At 39.0% G+C, this 23,383-nt stretch overlaps 1 protein-coding gene across 4 annotated transcripts; it reads right to left on the reverse strand.

The window, feature by feature from the left end:
* Nucleotides 1-628: 628 nt before the first annotated feature.
* Nucleotides 629-22,261, reverse strand: LOC309701064 (nectin-3-like). Of its 4 annotated transcripts, XM_082525040.1 has the most exons (9): nucleotides 22,125-22,261; nucleotides 20,439-20,521; nucleotides 20,169-20,298; nucleotides 18,471-18,794; nucleotides 17,355-17,684; nucleotides 14,355-14,639; nucleotides 13,914-14,015; nucleotides 1,980-2,125; nucleotides 639-1,355 (listed from the first exon to the last, which is right to left on the reverse strand). In XM_082525040.1, the coding sequence occupies exons 3-9, from the start codon at nucleotides 20,236-20,238 to the stop codon at nucleotides 1,353-1,355; spliced, it is 1,260 nt and encodes a 419-aa protein (XP_082381166.1). In that variant the 5' UTR covers nucleotides 20,239-20,298; nucleotides 20,439-20,521; nucleotides 22,125-22,261; the 3' UTR covers nucleotides 639-1,352. The 4 variants fall into 4 exon arrangements, with proteins under 4 accessions (XP_082381165.1, XP_082381164.1, XP_082381166.1 ...); XM_082525039.1 differs by having other exon boundaries at nucleotides 629-2,125; nucleotides 20,169-20,336; XM_082525038.1 differs by having other exon boundaries at nucleotides 631-2,125.
* Nucleotides 22,262-23,383: the final 1,122 nt, after the last annotated feature.

Genomic DNA, 23,383 nt, shown 5'->3' on the forward strand with positions numbered 1-23,383 from the left:
AAAATGGCCTCTAATAACTACTTTATAGTGAGCAGAGGGTACTGCAGAGGTAGACGGGGTCAGACTGACAGTGGAGGCCTTCATGGAGTATGTGGCACCTGTAGGACGTTGTGGTTTCATAGGTACTAAAAGTTGACGTGCCTTGCTGCAAAATCTGGCACAGACACACAAGCACATACTCACAAACATCCCACCTTAGATAACACATCGCCCACCGGCCACCATGTGACACATTCAGAGCACCCCGTTGCCTCTTTGGGGGAATAAACATGGAAGTGTGATTGTATGTGAAATTGTATACTGTATGAGGGGCAAATATAACAGAGGTAGGGAAACTGAGCCCCCCCCCCCCCCCCCAAAAAAAAAGTGTACTTGAAGTTGGACAGATGTGTGGGTTACGTCTTTGACTTTTAAATCAAGTTAGACAAGGTCGCCCTCTAGTGGCAGAACAGTAAACCTCTGTTTCACACTTAGCAGCCAGCTGGCCTGATGATATCTTATTTCTGCCACGCTGTAGTTGAATAAATAAATCCTTAAAATATTCTAAAATGAAGTTGAGCAATGAGTAAAATAATTTCTTGTTAGTGGTCCAGTGCTTTTATTGTAAAATATACAAGAAAAGGACATTGTTTCCGCCAGATAAGCCTGTATAACAATCTTGTTTGGTATAACAGTCAATGTTTTCAGTCAAATTATTTGCTTTAATAACAGCGGGGTCACTGATAACACTGAAAATATATAGTGAGCTACTTGGAATTTTTTTCCTGTCATTGTTACTGTGGAAACTAAACAAAAATCGTTAGATGCTTCACCTCAGGAAGAAACATAAATAAACCAAAAACATAAACAAACAAAAAAAGAAGATAAAAACAGTATTATAAAAAGACAAGAAAAAAACGAGAAAAAACCCCCAGAAAAATTAGCAGAAGACATTGTTTTTGTTTTCATAACATATGCAAGTCACATGTAAAGACAGTTTTAATAATAATAACAATTTATGTAGTCCTGTGAAAAACTGCGTACATCCTTACTGCTTCCACTGGAATTAAGAGGGTAAGTAGCAGTGAGGTGCTGGTAATCAAATGTATTTGATTAACTGATCAGCTAATTAAGTATGAGCACCTCTATAAAAACAGAAGATCTGAAGCTTTTTTTTTTTTGCAAATTATGCCACAGTTTTTTACATGGATGACTCTACAATCCCCTTACCTCAGATTGAAACTGAAAAAATCTAAGAGCTACCCCACAGACTCTACAGGCCTCAGTTAGCATGCTAAATGCTCAACACAGTTCAGGAAGAAGACTGAACGTGTATGGCTTGATTGGAGGGGTTTCTGGGACAGTGCCTCTTCTCACTAAAAAGGACATGGCAACATGGTTTAGGTTTGCAAAGTTGCATCTGAAAGAACCACGAGATATCTGGAACAATGTCCTTTGGACAAATAAGAGCAAAGTACAGATGTTTTGTTATAATGCATAGCTCCAAGTTTGCAAAAATCAAACTCAGTATATCAGCACAAACACCCCCAGCACGGTGGTGGAGAGGTGATGATTTGGGGTTATTCCTGTTGCCACAGGACTTGGGCGCCCTGAGCTGACCTCCTCTATAGACCAAAGTGTTTTAGACTTAGATGTGAGGCTGTCTGTCTGAGAGCTAAAGCCTGGCACAGCCAGGAAAATGATCCTAAGCACAGCAGCAAATCTAAATCAGAATGGCTGAAAAAGAAAACAAATGCCTGCAAATGTAAACGAACTGAAGCAACGTTGTACAGAAGACTGAGCAAAAATTCCTCCATAATGATACGAGAGACAGAAAAAGCCAAACACACCAATTCAAGTTGTTGTTGCTTAAGGTGGTTCCACAGACTACTGAATCATACTGTCTGCTTAGCTTTTCCCAGGACTGCATAGTCTTATGAAAAAGACTGTAGATGTTGAAAATAGTGTGATTATTTTAGGCATCCATTGTGTTGTAATACCTGACTTGTACTTAAAGAACTGCATGGCGACACTCCTTCAGCTGCTCCACTTTCCTTCCACGGCCCAAAGAAATGCTTGTTTAGGTTATTTGGCATATGGTTGTTCGTCTCCCAGACTGGATAGAGTGGAAAGTGGATGGATGCACCTATTTCATAGCAGCCGTTTTGAGACAAAATAATAGGAAACCAATGATGTTAGTTTATACGTGGTAATTGAATTCAAAATGAAACCAAAATCCAGTTTAAGCTTAAAAGCATACAAACTGTAAGGGTTAACTCAATGCACACTTTCAGGTTTTTTTTGGTGTGAAAATTGACTCACAAGTGAGTCATTTAAATAATATTCGAAAAAAAAAAACAAATTTTAAACTGGTTAAAGCTATTTTAATCTTAAAATATTTGCATTGGTTAGTCACAGATTTATTCTTTTGTTCTTTTTTTTTTCCAAAGAAGGAGATGCCGTTATACCACTCACAGGTTCTGAAAGTAAAACAGTACAGTCACAGCAGTGGGCTGTGGAGGAAATGAGTTTCAGTATGTAACACCCACGGTCCCCATACATCACTGCCAAACAATCTCAAAAGAATCCAAGCTAGTATGAGGGTATCACTTCATACTATTGTGATATTCAGCAAAATCAATTAAAAGAAGCAGCGAAAAGACAGCAGATAAAGTTTTTTATTTATTTAACCCAGTGCCGATCCACATTAGCTTAAGATTTATCTTGCAGCACAAGTGCAGGACACTATTTAACAGATTTATTGATACAAAAAAGGAAAAACACTGTAAAAGCAACACAATCAGCTTGTTAGCTTCTTATCATCAAAGACATTTATTAATATTTAAACCTTCAAACTGTGTTTATATATAAAGATAACAGACTTCACTGTAGCATTATACTCTGAGTTTCTATGATAAACCAATAACTGCCCATGCAGGCCAATAAACCTAGCACTGGTGCTCCCTACAGTTTAACTCTGTAAATTATAATACTGTACAGCAATGGCAGCAAATGCAAACACACACATAGACATAGATGCACTCTGTGTTTCTTTTGAACTCAGATTACTCACCCAGACACATAGAAAGACACACAAACGCCTTCTATCTCTCAGACAGTTATGCAAACAGTAATTCTCAGGATTCATGTGCACAGAAATTGTTTGGGCGGTGTTAACCACCGAGCACACAAAGGTTACAGGTCGACCACCCGTCTCTGTCCTGCAGGCAGCAGCTAAAAATAACAAACTTTTCATTCTTTTCCACCACAAACCATCCTTCAGGGTGACTCACACGGGCCGGTTTACTAAAAGTCAGATTTTTTTTACTTTCCCGTAACTTGCAAGTTCACAATTGGTGCCGTTTTAGCCATCGTTCTTCTCTACATCACAACCACAAATGGAGGGATGTCAGGTGAAGCAACAGCTTCGCAGTGGTGATATTGGTGTCCCACAGCAATCAGGCAAAGAGCAAGTGATGTGGCTTGAAATGTTCAGCCACCTTAAAAGGTTCAGAAACAAAGTATTTTCACAATTACAAAGTCCAAACGGTTTTGGTGGTTTCGGTTTTTCTGTGTCACGTTTGTTTGTGCCTCTGGTCTTCCAATTCTGAAGAGATTTTCAGTTAATATCTGATGACACCTACATATATGTGACATCAACATTTTTTCTAGTTTAGTGATCTATATAAGGGTTTTAGATATATATATATATATATATATATATATATATATATATATATATATATATATCAACATGTTATTATTATTATTATTTTCTATATTTGAAATGTAAAGTAGTCAATTCCAAACATGATAGAAAAAGATAGAAAAAGTGTAGTTACAGTCATGGTCAGATGTTTACAAACACTCATCATGGACATGAATGTCATAGTAATTTTGGGCTTCCAATGATTTCTTTGAACTGTTCTTTTTCCAGGGTAGAATGATTGTACAGGATTCCATAAGTTTGAACTTATTTTGGATTTTCTCTAATCCACACAGGCTCAAACATGCATACAGACTCATATACATACATTTCCTTATTTAAATCTTTGAATAAGTGGCGCTAAAGGTTTTACATTGTCTTTAACTTGACAAGAGCAAAGCCTGTTAACGTCTCACTAGTCATCATAATTGACTACAACTGGTAATTTCAATTGCTAGCAAAAAAAGGATTTGTTTTTTCAGCACTCATTGGATTTACCAATATTGTAAAAATTGAGAAGTTCTAAGTAGGAGAATTGTAGATATCTACAAGTTGGGAAGGTCTCTTGAAGCCGTTTTTAAACAACTGCAGACTGTTCAAGCAAGTAAGTACAAGGTATTCAGATGCATCACCACTTTGCCAAGATCTGGAAAAAGACCAAAAGTGTCACCATCAGATTTGAGGAATTTGCTTAGGATGTTCAGGAACATCAAGGCTCAAGCGTGCCATGAGCTGGAAACTACTGGAACACCAGCAACACTGTCCACAGTGAGGCCAGTTTTACATCACCATGGACTAAGATGCCAACTCTGCTCCAAAACTGACACCTTCAAGCTCGACTAAAATTTGTAGCAGCCCGCATGGAACAAATGCCTTCTGGAGAAGAGTTTCATGGTCAGATGAGACAAAGATTGAGCTGTCTAGCCACAATGACACAAGGCATGGAGACTGTTTTGCAGCCAGTGGTACTGGGGGCATTCCACAGAGTAAATGTAATAATGAATGAGAATCACTACCTCCAAATTCTGCAACTTCACCTCAAATCAACATTTAGTTGACTGACAACACAACTGAGTGTTCCAACAGGACAATGAAACACACATCAAAACTGGTTTTGGAAGGTATAAACGGGCTGACAAGAAGCTGTTGGAATGGTCTTCTTAAACCTCAGCCATACTGAAAATTTGTGAACAACACTTTAAAGCCAGGTCTGTGTCAGCTAACCAACCAACTTAAATGAAGTCTACAAATTTTGGCAACAAGAGCGGTTTTTGCTTCTTGATGACTACCAAGTACATCTGGCTAAAGTGCAACTTGCTAAAGGACACTTAACCAAATGTTAGTATGGTGTTTCAAGCTTTGTGTAATTTGGACCCTGTGTGGATTAAAGAAAATCCAAAATCAGATCAAACTTGTTCACTCAAGTCTTGTTTTTTAAAGTAATTAAAGATTTATATTGCACAATCATTCCACCCTGGAAAAAGTAAAGTTCAAAGAAATCATTATAATCCTCAAATAACCATGACATTCATACCCTAGATGAGTGTTTGTAAACTTCTGACCACAACTGTAAATTTACATGACACTTCATGCAATCATATAGCTACTGAAAGTTGAAAAAATATATAACTCATCACACCATTTTCTGACATCAGAGAATAACTAAAACACACATACAAACACACACATGTACAGACACTACAACGACTTCTTAAGAGAGGAAGCACTGTTTAATCTCACCACTGGAGCTCCATTTTGCCACATCTACTTCTGCATCTCTCAGCCTTGCTATCTTTTATATAAAAGGGTTTCATCAACAAACATCTCCAGTGCTCTACCGTAAGTATAATAACTAGCATTAAATAATGTGGTTTTAGTTCTGTTTACTTTGTAGTAAATTGGTGTCCACACTAGCAGTACCCTCCCAGCTCAGCCCAGTGTTGGCTCAGCTCTGTTCCCTTCCCCCTTCCTCTGAATACTGAATTGAAGGGCACGGTGCTGAGCAGCTAGGTCAGGCTCAGAGCTTCACTGGACCTTCATCAAAGCAGCGGTGAGGGCAGACTCCAAATCAGTCTGGATAGAAAGAGACAGACACACAAAGTTATTTGCCATGCCTGCACCTTTGTCCCAAGAACACCGGAAAATTTTCAGTGTTTAATTTTCCACTTCAAAATCTATCACACAATCCTTCCTTGACAGCCTTGCATGTCCTGTTCAGACTGTAACCGCCTTTTCCTGGTAGGATGTTGTTTAGATTTCATTAGTAAAGAGACTTTTTCAGGTTGATGAGGGCAACATCAGGTTTCTAGGACATTGGTCCATTAGTCACTCGTTAAGTTTTCCATCGATTTTAAACCACTATCAAGAAACCAACCACACTAAGGCCAAAACCCACCCTATTGGTATTTTTTTCCAGACCTGCAGCACTTGTTCATTTAGATCATGCATGAAAACACAGGTGTGTATGTCAGTTTATCATGTTATCATTTTTATCTTCATTATATGTATGAAGTGTATGAAGTGAGAATGCAAAAACTCACAACACCAAAATGGTAAACGGCCTGTATTTGTGTAGTGCTTTACTAGTCCCTAAGGACCCCAAAGCGCTTTACACGTTCAGTCATCCACCCATTCACACACTGGTGATGGCAGCGACATTGTAGCCACAACCACCCTGGGGCGCACTGACAGAGGCGAGGCTGTCGGACACTGGTGCCACCGGGCCCTCTGACCACCACTAGTAGGCAACGGGTGAAGTGTCTTGTCCAAGGACACAACGACCGAGACCGTCCAAGCCGGGGCTCGAACCGGCAACCTTACAAGGCGAACTCCCAACTCTTGAGCCACGATCGCCTTAACCAAGCAAATGAATAATAAAAACATGTACTTATTGTTCTTCTTTGCAAGTTTCATATTGTCTAAGACAAAGTAGTCAGTGACAGGCACTATTAGTGTCACTGTTTGACAAATGCTTATTTACAGGTATTGAATAGCGAAACATTTCACTGGCCTAAAAAAAGTTCGCAAAATGTATATAAAAACACATACATGTACACGTACAGGTAATGACAACAAGGTACACGTATACGTAACATTTGCTCATTTTGACATCAGCTGATGATCTATTAGGATTTGAGAATTATAAACATAATTCCCAGAAGCTAAATAGATTTTTATAATCCTGGTAAAAAGTTCCATCCAGGCTGTGTAATGTGTCTAGGAGAAGTCTTGAACAGACATGCATACATATGCTATGATAATTATATGGGTTAAGAAAAGCTAATGGACCAGTCTATAGCCATTTTCATAAAACATAGCTTTATGGAAACGTAGTTTTTAGTATGTGCATTTAAGACCACTGAAAAAGGAGCATGATATGAAAGATGGGTGTAGCAACTAGGACATGAGCAACATTCATGTCAATCCATCAAAAATACCGGTTGAGACATTGAAAGGAGTTACACAAGCTGACCAAAAAAATCCCAGTCTATATGGCATTGTCAGTAACTGGACTGTTTATAAACTCAGTCTTGTAATTTTAAATCCAAAGTGGCTCTTAAGCTGTGGCTATACATAACTGTTTGATTGATCATCCAGTTTTATTAATCAAGATCGGAGTTTGAGGTTAGTCTATAAAAAGAAGCCCTCAGAGTATTTCTAAATGTAAAAATGTCACAATATCATCGGCGACAGGGTGTATTAACTTGATATAAATCCCACTCAGGAATGCAAAAAGAAACACAGCAAGCCCTTACACGTCTGTGCACTCACAAAATCCCCAAAACGCCCCCTCATATCTAAAAAGATCACATACACAAAATAATGAAACACTGCATGAATTCCACAGACATAATTGCCTGCCACACCTAAATCTACATGTGGCAGTAATGTGAGTTATTTAGGAAAGTCTATAGCACCACTGCAAAATCGACACATGGAGGCTAAAAGACAATTAGAGCATCAGCGACAGGTTAACTGTGCTGTGAGTTAGTGGAAAATCATTAGTGCAGATGGAAATTAATGCTTGTTAAAGCTGTTTGTTGTTTCAGTGTGGCAACCAGTAGGTGTCACCTTCTCCACATTAGGAAGCTGTGTTCCTTTTAAGATAACATGAGACTAAAGTTTGTTCCTTTGTCCTCCCTCTGATATCTTGGGAGCTATCAGTTCTGCCCCCATGATTCAAGTGGTAACTGTGTTTGTGTGCTGGACCGGATGTGGTGCCAGCCCCATATTTCCTCTGGTGCCTCAGATTAAAAGATGCCACTGAAAACATTTTCTTTCCATGATTAAAGATTTCACACTCTTATCTTTAGTTGTAGTTCAGCCAGCGGCAGACCTTGCGGTCCACATATCACCACCCAACCACGACAAAAATCATGCAAACACTGCCCCAAATAGACCAGCAACATTTTACTGGAAGAGGCCCCGGCCTTGGTCCTTCTTCCCAGCTGAGATCGAGGCAGGCAGAGTGCGAATTACACCCACTGTTTGAGCAGGAACTACCGGGGCCTATTTGTGGCTTTTTCATGGTCTGTCTTCAACCGCAGACATTACAGTACCTCAATGGGTTCACAGTGGGTTTCTCTGGAACTGGGCATTTCAGAGACTTTTGTCAGCAATAGTTTTAGAGACCGGCTGGTGCACAGTGCAGGATTTTCAGCTTTTCCTCTAACTCAGAGAGGAAGTACAGATGTCCTGAGGTGAATTGCTTAAAAAAATGACATGGTAGGAAATATTAAGGCAAATTACATTACAAGCCATAAACTTAATTTTGTTAGTCAGAGCATCTTTGGAAACACATGGTAACCTGCTATAGTTTGTTTTGTTTTGGTTATTCACCAAAAGAGGTTATTTTGTAATTTGTTTCCAGCACTCAGCAAGATTTGAATCAAAACATGATGGTTCTTGTTGGTTTGGGTGATTATGCTGTTAATATCCTTCCCAGTCCTTATAAATTAGATTAATACTTTTAATTAATGCATAAACTGATGTTTTAACTGTGGTTGTTACTATTTTTCCACAGATATATTTAGGAAAAGTAATGTAAAAACAAGACTTGCATGGAGACTATTTCTTTGGTGGATTTCATGGTTTCATTAACAACAGTTCTGCTCTCATAACAGTGCAAGCTGAGTACAGCCAGGTCCCCTAGCATCTTATGTGTAGCTAAATCCGACAAATCACATGCAGCGACCATGCCTACAAAAATGACAGACAAGATTACAATTACAAGGTGGATGTTAACAAGCAATATTAGATCCTTAGCAGGACTGAAACACAGACAAACTTAGCAGAAGGTCGTTCTGATTTGTAAAAGGAATGTCACTCATGTTTGTTTCATTCTTTGTAAACTACAACTGGCCCAATTTGAAAACCCATTGAATAGTGTGCTGGCATAGTGCTGGGGAAAGTAACTAGCTTTTCTATGCTTCCAGTATTGCCAGGATGTCTGGATAGCTCATACCCGATTGAAGACTCCCTCTCCTGCGTGCCAGGAGACAAAAGCAGATAAATTTACAATAGCTAATAAAAAACTAAATTACCATGAGAAGAGTTTCTAGATTGCGTTTAATCAAATTAAATCTCTTGCTTGTTCTCTACACAAGATTTTAACCTTCATGCAGCCAACGCCATTTCAAAAACAGCTGGTCAAAAGAACTTGGACTTCAAGTGGACTATCAGAATCAGAATACTTTATTGATCCCTGGGGGAAATTATTTGAGCAGGAGCGACTGTAACAGGCTGCACGCTGGTTGGCGCATGCGCACTGAATGTGCTACAAAGGGAAACCAGAAACCATTCTAATCACCTTGAAAGTCAGTATTTTGTATGATGACCTTTATTCTTAAATATATCCTGAACTCTCTTAGGAAGCTTTGTAGTAATTTCTTTAAGTAGTTTTCAGGAATAGGTTTCCAGACTTCTTAAAGGACATTCAAAGCTCTTCTTTGGATGTTTCTGCCTTTTGTTCTGTTCTCTTGTCAACATGATGACACAGTACTTCAATAATGTTGAGGTCTGGGCTCTGGAGAGGCCAATCCATGACTGAGTGTTCCACTGTGTGTTTTTCTATGAAGATACCTTTTTACGGCATTGGCACTGTGTTTGTCGTGCTGAAAAATGAAGCTTTTTCCAACCAGATGCTTTCCAGATGGTATTGCATGGTCAATCTCAATCTGACAGTACTCTTCTGTTTTCATACTTCCATCAAGTTTGACAAGATCACTAACACTACTGGCTGAAATGTGTCCCCAAACTATGACTGTGCCTGGGACTTTTACAGATGGCTGTAGAAATGCACTATTTTACCTCTCTGCTGCCCCCCTCTGTACATATTGATAATGATTTGAAGCAAAAATTTCAAACTTGAACTCTTAACTCCATCAGACCTGTTGTCACTAATTTTCAGTCCAGTTATTGTGTAATTTGGCATACCTCAGCTTTTACTCCCAGTTTTCCTCAAGACCGTGACTTGAGCTAACCTTCCACTGAGATCGTTTCTGATGAGCCTTCTGAAGAGTCAGATGTCTCAGGTTCTGTGTGATTTGTTTTTTATTTTTAAGGAGACAACATTCAGATACTGTTCATCTGCTGTATAGTCTTTCAGGCATGACACTTCTTCTTTTGTCCTCCACTTGTCCAATTTCCTCAGATTTCTTAAGGACACACTGCACACCATACACCATGCAGACATAACCAGTTTTCAGCTAATAGCTCTTTGGGAATCACCTTGGTAGTCACCAAAAATACTATTTTCTGCCCTTCAAACTGTGTTATCTTTGGCATTTTTCACAGATTCAACAAAAGAAATGGAAAGAAATTGTTTTTTTGTTTTGCAAAATACTAGCAACAATCTACCTAAAGATACTATTTAAGATTGTTTTTGCAAAGTTGTGTGTCAAGAGTTTTTCACAGTACTCTACTTTCATATGCAAATAACTCTTGATCCATATGTATAAACTAGATCCAAGTATGGGAAAGATGCATTGCAGCTGAATTTTTACACGTGATACTATGTTTATATTGTGAATTGATCCTGTAACTAGAATTTAATTTTCTATTAATGACAGCAATGATCTTGGCTTAATCACTGTGTCATTAGGTGATATCATAAAATCATTAAATGATCAGTATACATGAAGCTGTCTGATTTTAAAAAATAAAACAAAACTTGTCAGGTTATCTAAAAGTAAAAACAAAGACACTTTGCATCACAGCTTTAACTGCAATCTGAATCACATCACAGTAAAAGCCTGTGTTTGCTCCACATCCCAACTTGGCCAAGACTGGGAAATACATATGGTAAGAGTGTGTCTGTACAGCTGAGTATGAGAGGGGACGTTGTTATCAACTGGGCAGCCTTTCAGCTTAGGACTTGTCACAGTTCCCTCATCCAGGCCCCCTTAATGTCTGCCTTCTTTCTTAGTCTCAGGGATTAGACCAAGAAAGAGGGTCTTTTCTTCTGCCTGCTAACTCCAGACAATCGGCACAATCACTTGTTATTCTGCTCAAGTCCCACATAGTTGGAAAACAAGGAAACTTGTGGTTCAAGGAATGTTTCAAGGAAACAAGGGCTTCATTTCCTGGGAAAAATCTATTTTTACAACGAAGCCACTGCAATCTATTCAACATATCCCAAGCTCAATTTTCTGGTCAAACATGGCACAATCAATCACACTGCTAACATAGTATTTAAGAGTGTTCCTGACAAAAACAGAACCACCCTTATATCAGCAGCATGAATGGGGACTCTCTTGTGTGGGCAAAACCTAGCTTTGAAACTTGACATGAAGAGGTGACAAGGGTGCAGTGCAGTGAATTCCCACCTTTACAACATCGCTGAAAACTTTTTTTAAAAATTGAAAAAAAAATCTTTGAAAAATCAAACATGAAAATGTCCATGAGGGGATGGCATATTTAAGCTATAATGGATGATAGTTTTTTGACTGTTGTTGATGCGTGAGATTGTATTAGCTATGGATGTCAAGAACAGTCATGTGACCCAACCTTGACACATCAGCTCCACTTTTGTTTTTCTTCCTTTACAGCTTTTGTTTTGCCAGCCAGAACACCAGCTTCAAGCCAAGGCCTCTGTCAATACAGCACAAGCCAGAGTTTCCCTGGCTCCCTTTGGTGTGGAGGTAATTTATCATAAGGGGGAAATGGGCAACCACCCACATGCCACATTACATTGGCAACTCACTCAGTCATTATTGTGGGAAAGGTGTTAACAGCAGAGAAGGTAGTGTCAATGACCTCGGAGAAGGCATCTGCCATGTCGCCTAAGTGTGAAAAGAAGCTGAATATTGACCTTTAGAGGGTGTTTTCTGGTAACTGTTAGTGTGTTTCATGTTTTGTTATAATAAAAACAGCTGAAACATCAGAAATCTCCAACTTAACTGTAATTATATATATAAAAAATATAAACTGTAATATCCTTTTTTGTAATCAAAATTGGCAGACACAGCTATTAACATTGGCAGAACTAAGCTGTGAATGGTTTCCTTCCTGGCAGCTAAGTATCTTTCAGGCTATGCATTTATTGTTAATAAGCAATTTATGCTTCCTTGTATTCCTATTATTTTCCCTGTCTGCAAAACACAATGGATTAATAATGTCAGCTAAAAGAATCACATTTTTTATGCCCAATGGGAACTAAAAAAAAAAACAAAAAACAAATACAAATACAAAAACCCACATTCTTAATTTCTAATTAGTTCAACTTGAACTCCAAAGACTAAGTTAAAGATGCCACTGTGACATCACCAACTAATGCTGGCTAGTTAGCTTGGTTAGTAAGGTACATCTGTACTTTTATACTATCTGTGGTATAAAATGGGATTCTATCTTCATCAAAAACAGGGCTTGAAAAAAAAAAAATTAGTAAAGACACAAATGAGTTATCAGAATCAAAATATCAGAAATTGGTAACTTATCATTGTCACCAAGAAGGGGCAAATTAGCTCTAGAGACCAACACTGTTTTATGCTCCAAAGATATTTCTTTGGGAACTGACCCACTTTGAAGGCTGATTGAAGTGGTCAATTGAGGAGCTGCTTTTATGTCTTTCTTGAAATTGTTTTTCAGTTCCTGATGTTTGCTCATCATTTTGAGAAGTTATTTATTCTCCCATTGCTACAAAAACAAATATTTACATCTTTGCTGTCAGTGTTGTAAATCTTTACTACGTTAGAGTAAGTTAGAGTCACATTTGTTTCAACTTGGTAGTGAAGACACCAACAATCTTAAAAAAAAAAAAAAAAAATTATATATATATATATATATATATATATATATATATATATATATATATAGTAAGTATGTAAGTATGTTAGAAAATAGGGGTGACGAGAGTAAACTCTGAGCTAAAACTAGCTAAAATGTTAATGGTAATGATATATGATCTACCTCCTTTATATACAAGCATTCAATAATTTTTCCCCCTTTTTGTTCATTTTCAAAATTACAAATGACAAAATAATTAGGTTTAACTTTGAAAAGAAAACAAGTTTTATCTGTCAGTCCTTGAAGCAGTAGTTGTGCCACTGTAGTTCTTGGAGGCTGATTTGGTATGTCACAGTCCATAAATGCCAAGATGTTTTCTGTTCATGTAACCAGAAGAAATGTGGACACTTTATCACAGTCACGGTGACAAGAGGCACTCAAAACTTGGCCAGCACAGCAGGCCACTAGACAAACACTGCATATGCACTGAGGGTTTTTCTCACATCATGGACATCCTGTGATAAAGGAAAGCCTAGAAAACCTTAAGTAAAGCAGAATTTAATAAAAAAAAAAACAACAACAACAACAAAAAAAAGTCTGGTAATTTCTTCTGCTTGACATATATAATTACATGGTTCCTCATAAAGGCTTCCCAGAATGACTGTTTTGCTGAACTTTGAGGGAATACCTCAAAGGGCTTCTCATGGACTTTCTTCAGCCATGTTTTCTGGAGCTACTAGGATTGAGAGTGCCAACCATATAAGGGAAATCTTCATATGGTCTCGTAACAGAAGTTAGTCTATGTTTGATGACAGGCTGTAATTTATTATTGCAAAAACTACACTCACTGCATTTCTGAAATGCCTTTTGACACCACTAAACGGCAAAGCTGGCCTTGTTGCGTCAAGCTAAATCCTAGCACTCCAGTAACTGAATGCTATTTAAGAAATGCAAATGTGAAGCTTTTTTAAAAAAAAAAAAAAAGCTTAGATTTTAGACTCACCATCCGTACAGATGAAGCACTTGCAGAGACACACACACAAGCACAAGAGGAGGACCGCTGCCACACCGCACACAGAGATGAGGATAACCATGGCTGGACCCACTGTGGCACACAAACACACAAGCTCACATTTCCTCCAAAACACAGATGATGTCTAAAAGTAGGATATATATTATGTATGACATCTGGAATAAACATGTTAGGTGATGTGGTAAGACAAGAAAGGTTCTCTGTACTAAAAATAATCCTTCCCGTACTATGTGGCATTACAGGATTCGGGACCCCATCAAAGCAGCCATAATTACCCAGCACTAAAATAGCAGAGAATTCACATTTGTCAACAAAAGCTCCTGTTCCTAGTAAAGGAGCTTTTACACATTATGGCATATTATATTTGCTATAATGTGTGACAGGACAAGACATCATTCAGGAGGTCCTCACTGTTTGTGTTGAGGGACATCAACAGGGGTTTATTCAAACCCGGGTGGTGCACGATGCACTTGATGGACAGGTCGCTGAACAGCCCAGACTGGAAGAGTAGCGTGCTCGTCACTATTGTTGTACCGTCGCCTTGTTCGTAGGCCGACGAAAATGGTGGGCCTAGGGTTCGGTTGTCACTGCCGACGTTCCACATGATCTCCGCTGCAGGCCGGGACTTGGCCGTGCAGTTGGCCTCAGTGATCCCTGAAGGTGAGGTCACCTGGCTCACCTCTGGTTTGGGTAAAACTGTAGAGAGACAGACTGAGTTAATGGCTGCTTGAAGTTTATTTTGCAATTTTTCTTAGGTCATTTTTTCATTCTGTGTTACTCTTTTTTGGTATTCTTTTAGTTACACCACAGAAAACAAAGATTTGCTCATCTGCCTTCCTAATGAAGATGGACAAACAGAGAACATCGCCTGTCAATCTTTCTGCCCCGACGACACAGTGACACAAGTCGTCCTCCGACAGGCCTGGAAACAAAAGCCAGACGGAGAACAGAGCCAGAGCAGCTTTTACTGACTGTGTGTGTGTTTATGTGTGTGTCTGGATCTGGTGTCTGCTTCCAACAGTTCAGACAAAAGCAAAGCCTGTTAGGAAAGCAACATACGCACACACACAAACACACTAGGCTTTGTGTCTAGGGAAACAGTAAACCACTCATCCCCTGGGCTTGATCCCACATTAATCACCACTTTCCCCTCTGTGACACCCCTCTCTCATTATCACTCCAAAAGCACCCACACACGCACTCACAGAGGAAGATCAGCAACTACTCTCACTCCTGGAACTTTTGCTCATGATCACTAGAGCTACATTTAGTCTTCTGATGGAAATCTACGTCCCAACTGACGTTTTAACCCAAAACTCCTTTTTTTCTCTATACCACAATCTTGCACACCATTCAAGTCAAGTTGTGGTATACACTGATCCAATGCAGTTACACTTCTCAGGAGGCGCAGGCCAGGTTACGTGGAAGCTCACAGCATACAATTAAAATGGGACTCTGGTTCTGGCATAAGTTACTGAGTAGATCTGATGCAGAAGTATAATTCATGTGTAAAAGTGTAATAGTGGTCTAAGCAACTCTCTCTCACTGAGGGGAAAAATAGATCAGAACAGTAGTTAATGACCCTCTCCAGTACCTCTCACCTTTGAGCTGCCTGTGGTTTGTTTATACACTGCTTTTCCTTTTCCTGAGCTATATACAGGATCCACACACACATACACTAGTACACATTTCCTCTCAGCCCTCAGTATATTCTCATTGTGGTACATGTCAAGACCCTTTTCCGAGAGGGTGAAAGATAAGGCAGAGACCATAGAAAGGCGCCAGCACCAGTGTATTTAGCCCGAACTTTACAGCCACACCTTGTTTTTCCTCTTTTGTGTATCATGTTCTGGGTTAAAGTTAGGAGCAGGTTTAGGGAAGAAAACTAGTTTAACTTTCTAGCATGTGACACTAACCCATACCGTATAAATGTTCCTGTAAACAAATACAGGATTGGTAATATTAATAATATGTTTTACTTTCAGAGATCCATGTTCCGCGTGGGAAATTAACAATAGCGCTACTCATTGAACTGGAATGATCAGTTTGGTCAGTTCAAGGTCCCATGCCATTTAAATTTTTTTCCAACATATTATTTTTATTCTAAATGACACTAACAATGGGCACAGATTGATGGAAAGGATGGAAACACTTTTCCATGTCAACACCCAGCGAAATATTTATCTGACATTTCCTGGAAACAGCTCACATTAGTCATTTCCAGATGTCCAGAAATAGTCTTATCATCATCTTCATCATTATTATCATTATTATTATTATTATTATTATTATTATTAAGTGTTCCCATTATAAAATGAAAATTGTAGGTGTGCCTCCTAATACAACTAAAGCTAAAAGAAAATTGTTTTTTTTAATCTGCTCTAGTTTATATTTGCTAGCAAATGCTCATGCTCCAGTATTGTTTGTACCTGTAAGCTGTTCTATGTGTCTAAACACAAAAAAGAAAAAAACCCACATTGCTAGATCTTTCAGGATTTGTGGGTATAATTGATATGTTAGTGCGAAATAGCAAAAGGATAATTTCACAAGGTGCTATAGATGCAACAAGGCAAAAAAAACAAAACAACAAAAACATGCAATTTTAGCTTGTTGCTAGGTAGTTGCACGGCAACATGATTATGCCACAATATATGAGATAGATAAGAACAATCAGGGGTCTCAGATATACCTGTGTGACAAATTTGGTTCCTCAACTCTTAATTCTGAAGGACAAGTTGGTGGTCAAAGAAACTAACAGACAGAGATTTTTGTGTATTTCAATGAGAAGATTGCCGTTGCTCTGTTGTGGGATCTCCCAATCGTTTTATGTGTATATATGGAAAACTGGAGGCTGGGAGAGCAGCAGCAAGGGCCAACACATATAATAGGTACGACACTCACAAGCATGAAAGTAGGCTCTGTGGGAGATATGGGTTGCAAAGTGGCTTGCAGGTGGGTAGCAGCTGTTGTCAAGCTAAGGCAACTTAAATTGGGGGCTCTATATGAGATTTACCAATAAGATGTGTAGAAGGGTATCAGCTGACATGGCATGGTAATAAGATAAGCTACCATGACTACTTATCATGGCTACTGCCTGCCTGAAATAGCGCCTGAGCAATCATCCAGTGTATGATCCTTGCTTGTCTCAATTCGAGTGAGGAGGGTTGTAGTTTAACTTTGAAGAGTATATTCAAAGCTGGGGTTGTGGAGATTAGCCATATATAGAGGCGCTGATTAAATATGGCTACTGCGTTGCTAATGACTAAATGTCATGACAACTTTGTCAGCTATATGTAATGACAGACTTTGGATAACATAGAATTCATCACCTAATAGGGAACAATTTCCAAGGACCAAATACAGTAAAAAACAAAACAAAACAACCAAGTAAACAAAAAAATAAGATCTCACCATAAACAGAGAGGCATGTGGTGGCGGCCCGGGTGCCATCTGGGTACGTGTGGAACTCACAGGTGTAGCAGGCCTCGTCCTCCGTTCGGACAGCCTTTATCGTCAGCTCAGTGTGTCCCAGGGTTCGGCTCAGGCTGACCTGACCCTTGAACTGTTCCTCTATTTTGTAATGGTTGCCTTCAGCAACGGAGCCAACAGTGGTGGTGTCACCCTGCTCGGCTGTCTTCCTCCACAAGACCTGTCGGACCCTGCCAGGGAGGCTGTACCAGCATGAAAGGGTGGTCGGCTTTCCACTTATGGCAGTCTTATTGCCATCGAAATGCACTTTTCCTGGTACACAGAAAATTGTAGCCAAATCAAGTCATTTTTATTTATACAGCAGATTTTAAAATAACAGGAGTTGCTCCAAAGTGTTTTATAGTCATCTAGTATGGAAAAGTAGCTGTCTACACTGATATTCATTAACTCCATGCAGCTTTTAGGGTATAAGAGATGGTCTTTAAATAAGAATAATGTATGAGCACATTTAGCAGTAACAACAGAAAGCACTAAGGTTAGCAGCCTGGGTGGGCTCTCCTGCTCCTGCTGATCTGAGAGTTCAGACTTTAACCTGCTACTTCCGGTTTTACAGGATTTTGCTGCCCTCAGGCAAAACAAAGCTTATACTGTGCAATGTGACTTCCACAAATAAACACAGTTGCAAAAGAGGCTTTGACTTTATCATAAAGGCACAAAAGTTCAAATGTCAGTTGGAGCTGCTACCTTGAAAAATGCAGACCGAAGACTGTTGTTTTTAAGAAAACAGAATCAAGGGGATGTTATGAGAACCACCAGTAAGGATATTATTGCAGGAGCTTGGAGGCTAGTGAAGAGGTTTTATCTCTCAATCAAGAAGCTTCTTCAGTTCCAGGAGAACAAGTCCCACTAGGGTTTAAATACCTGAGACTCTCCATCATTTGGTTTTAGAACTGAAGAAGCTTCTCAGATGAGAGCTTAAACACCTACAAGAAACTCAAAGTTCAGTCACTTCCACAGACATGACAGAATGGGAACATTCCTAAAAACGGCTCTGAGGTTAAAGCTCATTTTAGACATATTTGTAAGATTTACTCTCACCGATGATATTGAAGCACGCCAAGCCTTGTTGCGTGCCCTTGGGGTAAACATCAAAGATGCAGTGGTAGCAGCCGCTGTCAGCAGCCTGCACTTTCGTGAAGGTTATGTAGCTAGCGTTGTGATGAGAGACAGTGAGCTGCACATTTTGGTCTTGGTGACTGATGTGGGGCGACGTCCCCTGTTCGTACGCCAGAATGAGCTTGTGGTGCTTGTTGAGCCAGCGCACTTGGTAGACCATATCACCTGGCTCCGTAGTGATGTTGCAGCCGAGCAGTAAGGGACGACCTGCCTCTGCGGTCCGATTAGCGGGACCTAAAACCTTACCTGACGTAAGGCACAAACACAGAGTCAGCTCCTGTAACTCTAAAGACTTTTTCACTGGTAATTATGTGGGGAAGTAAGAGTAACACTGAATTTAAAAACAAAACCCTATTGCATTACAAAGTTGTGAGGGCTTGAAAAGGGGGCATCTGGACTTGTTTTTTTCTGGAAAATTTTTTTTATGTTTGACTAAAAGTGGTCTGATTGGCCTTTTTAATGCCCAGGTAATGGAGAACCTACAATGAAGTTTACACAAAAATACAAAATTCCATCCATCCATTTTTAGATCACGTGGGGTAATACAGAGGTGTTTCCAGGCTAGCCAAGAGACATAATCTCACCAATGTGTCCTGGGTTTACCCAGGACATACTCATTACACATCACAAGTAGAAGGAGGAGGGGACCTCCAGATCAGATTCCTGAACTCTATGACTAGATGGAATAAAATTAGAATATAATTTAAAATCTTTATTCTGAACCCTAAAAAAATAGGGTTCCCTAAATTTTCTTTAGGGTTTTTCAAATTTTACTGATATGTCAGTACAGACTTTGTGGTTGGTTTATTGAAGCACGCCAATAAACCAACCAGATCCCTAGTTTCAAGTGTTATTTGACACATTGTGGAACTCATTTATTAAATTCTGGTCCCACTTAGAGTAAGCTAGTAGGGTAGACTATCAATTACTGTCTTCCGTGGTGTGAGGCTACCTCATTGCTATTGTATGACAGTGCATTGTGCTCGGCTTCTAACTTGTCAGATGTGGTTAAAAAAATAAAACAGCAATGGGTAAAAGTCCTAGAATAAAATCCACAACCAACTGGTGATGACACGATGGCTAATTCCATTTTTTATAAACAGCTTTTGATAAACACATTTGCCGCTGTGCAAAAATATTGTGCAATTATGCATCGAACTAATGAGTCTAGTAAGGTATGTAGAAATAATCACATCAGCGACACGAAACAGAAGTCAAACAGGTTGGGCACAACTGCTTCAATCTTAGATAATTGCATTTTTTTTAACTCTTAAAAATAAAAAATAATTACAGCTATGATATAGAGCAAGAGTAATATGAAGACAAACCAGGACATATGCAGTTACTTTCTTGCAGAGGCAATTCCATGCAAAACCAAGCTCACCATTAAACAAAAACGAACTCAATAAAGTTAGAGTTTTCTCTTTCTGACTTTTGCAATCTCATGCCTACAGTTTGTAAGCTAACAGTCTGCTCTGAAAACAGCCTAGGCCATTGTGAAACTTTGGTTATAGCAGCAAGTGTAATCATCATGTAAAAAAGGAGGCTATAATCATTTTGCAAAAACACAGAAAAAAAGAAGAAACTCAAAAATTAAACACGCACACGTATCTGGAATACCTTGCGTCGTAGAGACAGCTGCTCCTACGATCCAGAGCAGCAGACGCAGCGGGATAGAGGACCCACACATCGCACACTGAAGCAGGGTAACCGACTCAAGCACTGACCCAATCTTACATCCAGACTGCAGCTGCACACACAAACGCAGTCAGGGAGTTTGACCACAACCTTAATCGCAGCGGGGAAACCTCAAGGTTAAGCACTTTTTACAGCTTCTGGCTAAATAAACAGGACAAAGAAAAAAGGAAATAATATTCCTAAAAATCATACCCCTGTCAGCTGTCCAGTGCTCTACTTGTTGAGCCGCTGCTGGTCAGAACTGTAGATCCTGCATGTTCTTGGGAAGCTGTCAGCTGTAATGGAAAAGCCAGAGGAGGACATTAGCAAAGACGTCAGCATCATAAGAAATTAAACTTTTTCTTTAGTATTCTTTTTTCTTTTGGACATCTGTGCATCCCACGGTTAGTTTCCTTTAAAAGTTGCTGCTATGGCGATTTGTAAGCATCAACAACAACAGATGCTGATTCAAGGAACATTACCTGGGGTCTAATAGGGGGTTTTATATCTTAATCAACAGCATGCGCTCACTCCGGTGAGCCCATAATTATCTGGCAACGCAACACAAGCACACCTCTTACATGTCTAGACAACATCAAGCCCTGAGGTTTCAACATCGATACCTGCAACCACAAAGGAATTACAGTGGCCGGATGCTGAAGATGGAGGTTGGAGGGAGTCATTAAGGTGAGCACAGCATGCACAAGGACATGCAAAGCAGAGGGTGTGCAATCACCAGCCGAGCCCAGCAGTGAGTAAGCTGTAAACATCATACTCTGGCATAGCTCTGCTCTCATTGTTTCACAGAGACAATAGAAAGTCACCACTGTGGCTTTACTTGTGAATTGTACTTGGCTTGCATCAGCTCTCCGCATCCTGGAGAAAAAGGCTGGAGGAATTTGGCACAAAGTGACTTTTGATTAAACTTGCTCTGAGTCAGGTGAAGTGGACTTACTGGTAAAGAGAAACCTGCCTAAACCACAAGACAGACCACGTCCAGACCTCACAGCTTTTACGGGCATTATTTTGCACCATTTACACTGTCAGCCATCTGGCTTCAAACAAGCTGCCTGCTCCTGTTGGGCAACAGTTAAATCACTTTTCCACTATAAAGCCATACTGATGTCTCACAGTAGGCTGGGAGACTCAGTCAACAAGGCCAAACAGATGTAGGCTTTTATTGTGAAAGTCCAGCCTAATTTTCTTCACATCCAAGGCAAGTCATCAATGGAAGAGACAGCGAGGGAGCTAGAAGTTGACTGACAACAACATTTCAAGATCAACAAGTGAGGAAGTGAAACCTGGGTGCCAACCAAAATCCAGCCTCAGGAGACAGACTGAACACATCTTGAACAGATTTCTAAAAATAAATAGATAAATAAATAAAACAACAACAACACACACACAAAGATAATTTCCCCCACATTTAAAAACAAAGTTATCACATTTTTATTTTTCAAATAACAAAACGAATTCTCTTTTCATGAGAAAATCACTGTACTTAATAATATACTATATAATACTATAGTATAAAATAATAGGGACAGATTAGTGCAATGCATGAAAAATGCACAGTAAATATCAGTAAGCATATCTAAGTAAATATCAATCCTTTAAAATACTTTAGTCACAGGTGCAAAACAGGAAAAGTGTGATAAAGTTTGAGTTTATATTAATCCAAGTCATTTTAAGTCGATCACAGTCATTCGCTATGAAGGTTAAGGTCAAAGTTAGAGATGCTGTGAAGAATTTGACAGCAGGTGGGTTCAATTTAAACGCTCAAAGAAACAAATGCAAAGCATGCAAGCGTTAACCTTTAAAAATATTTCAGTCCTTCCGCACGTGCTTACTTAAAACTGTTCAGAATTTACAAGGAAAAAAATAAAAATAAATAAATACCTGCTGACAGAGTTTAATCCGCAAAGACAAATGGGACCCGGCGTTCGCCCTGTGCGTCAGGTGAGGTGAAACTGGAAAAGTATAATCCACAGCTCGTACATTAAACCAATACTCCAGCGTGTTGTTTCCTTCTGCGTTTTTTCAGCCCATGAACTTTGCAAACGACCCTCTGAGGACGGGAAAGATGAACAAACAGAGACCCCCAGAGGCCGAATGGCGCAACTGCAGTTCAAGAAATCAACTGCACAGGTTCAACCATTCGTTATTAGAGCTAATCTGCCACAAAGAAGCTCAAAAATAACCTTAATTTATTTTATTTAAAGTGATTATTCAAGTAGACTAAGTCGTCTTTTTTAATAAAGGGAAAATTAAAAATATTTATGAGTTATTAAAAACCTTTTTTCTGTTCTTTAGATTATTCTGAAAAAGGTCATGACCCCAAACCTGTTTTTTGTTTTTTTAGTGGCCTAAACCTTTGTTACATTATATACATCTTTTAAATGTAACTGAAAGCAGCAGTAAATATGAAGGTGAAAACAATTACATGGACAAAGTGGAAGCAGTTATATAAAATGATTTATTTCATGAACAGAAAACATGAAAATAAAATAAAAATCAATGTGAAAATTGTATTAACAAAAATTACAAAAAATAAACACACAGACAAAAAAATAAAGACACACAGCTACAAACATGCATCCAGACAATTAAATTTAATTACAAACTCTCAAAGCTTCAGAACACATTAAACACAATCAGACCTTCTGATTCAGTTTGATTAAATGCATTTTGTTAAGTACTGTATGTTAAGTATACAATGATCAGCTGTCTGCTAGAAAAATACAGAAGACAGCCAATAGGTTTCAGATATAGTAAAAAAAACTTGAGAGCATCAGGGTTTCTAATAACAATATCAGAATCAGAATCAGAATACTTTATTGATCCCTGGGGGGATATGACAAAGGTATCTTAGCCATATGTGTTTTTGATTGCGGATTGAATCACATCATATATTTTAGAGCAGCTGCAGGACAAAACAAAGGAGTCAAACCAAAGAGTTAGGCTACAGTAGCAAAGGTGTTAGATTAATTCAGATAGCATTTAAAAGACTTACCTTTTTCCTGTTTGTAAGAATAGTGACAACAGCAACAACACAAACGCAGATCACTGCACCCAACACAATGATCCAAGTAAAATCTGGAAGAAAACAAATGGAAATGTGACATAAAACACTTGAAAGAAATCAGGAAATATTAGAC

Source organism: Aulonocara stuartgranti (genome assembly GCF_965226115.1).
Source record: "Aulonocara stuartgranti genome assembly, chromosome: 23".
In the NCBI taxonomy this organism is placed as follows: domain Eukaryota; kingdom Metazoa; phylum Chordata; class Actinopteri; order Cichliformes; family Cichlidae; genus Aulonocara; species Aulonocara stuartgranti.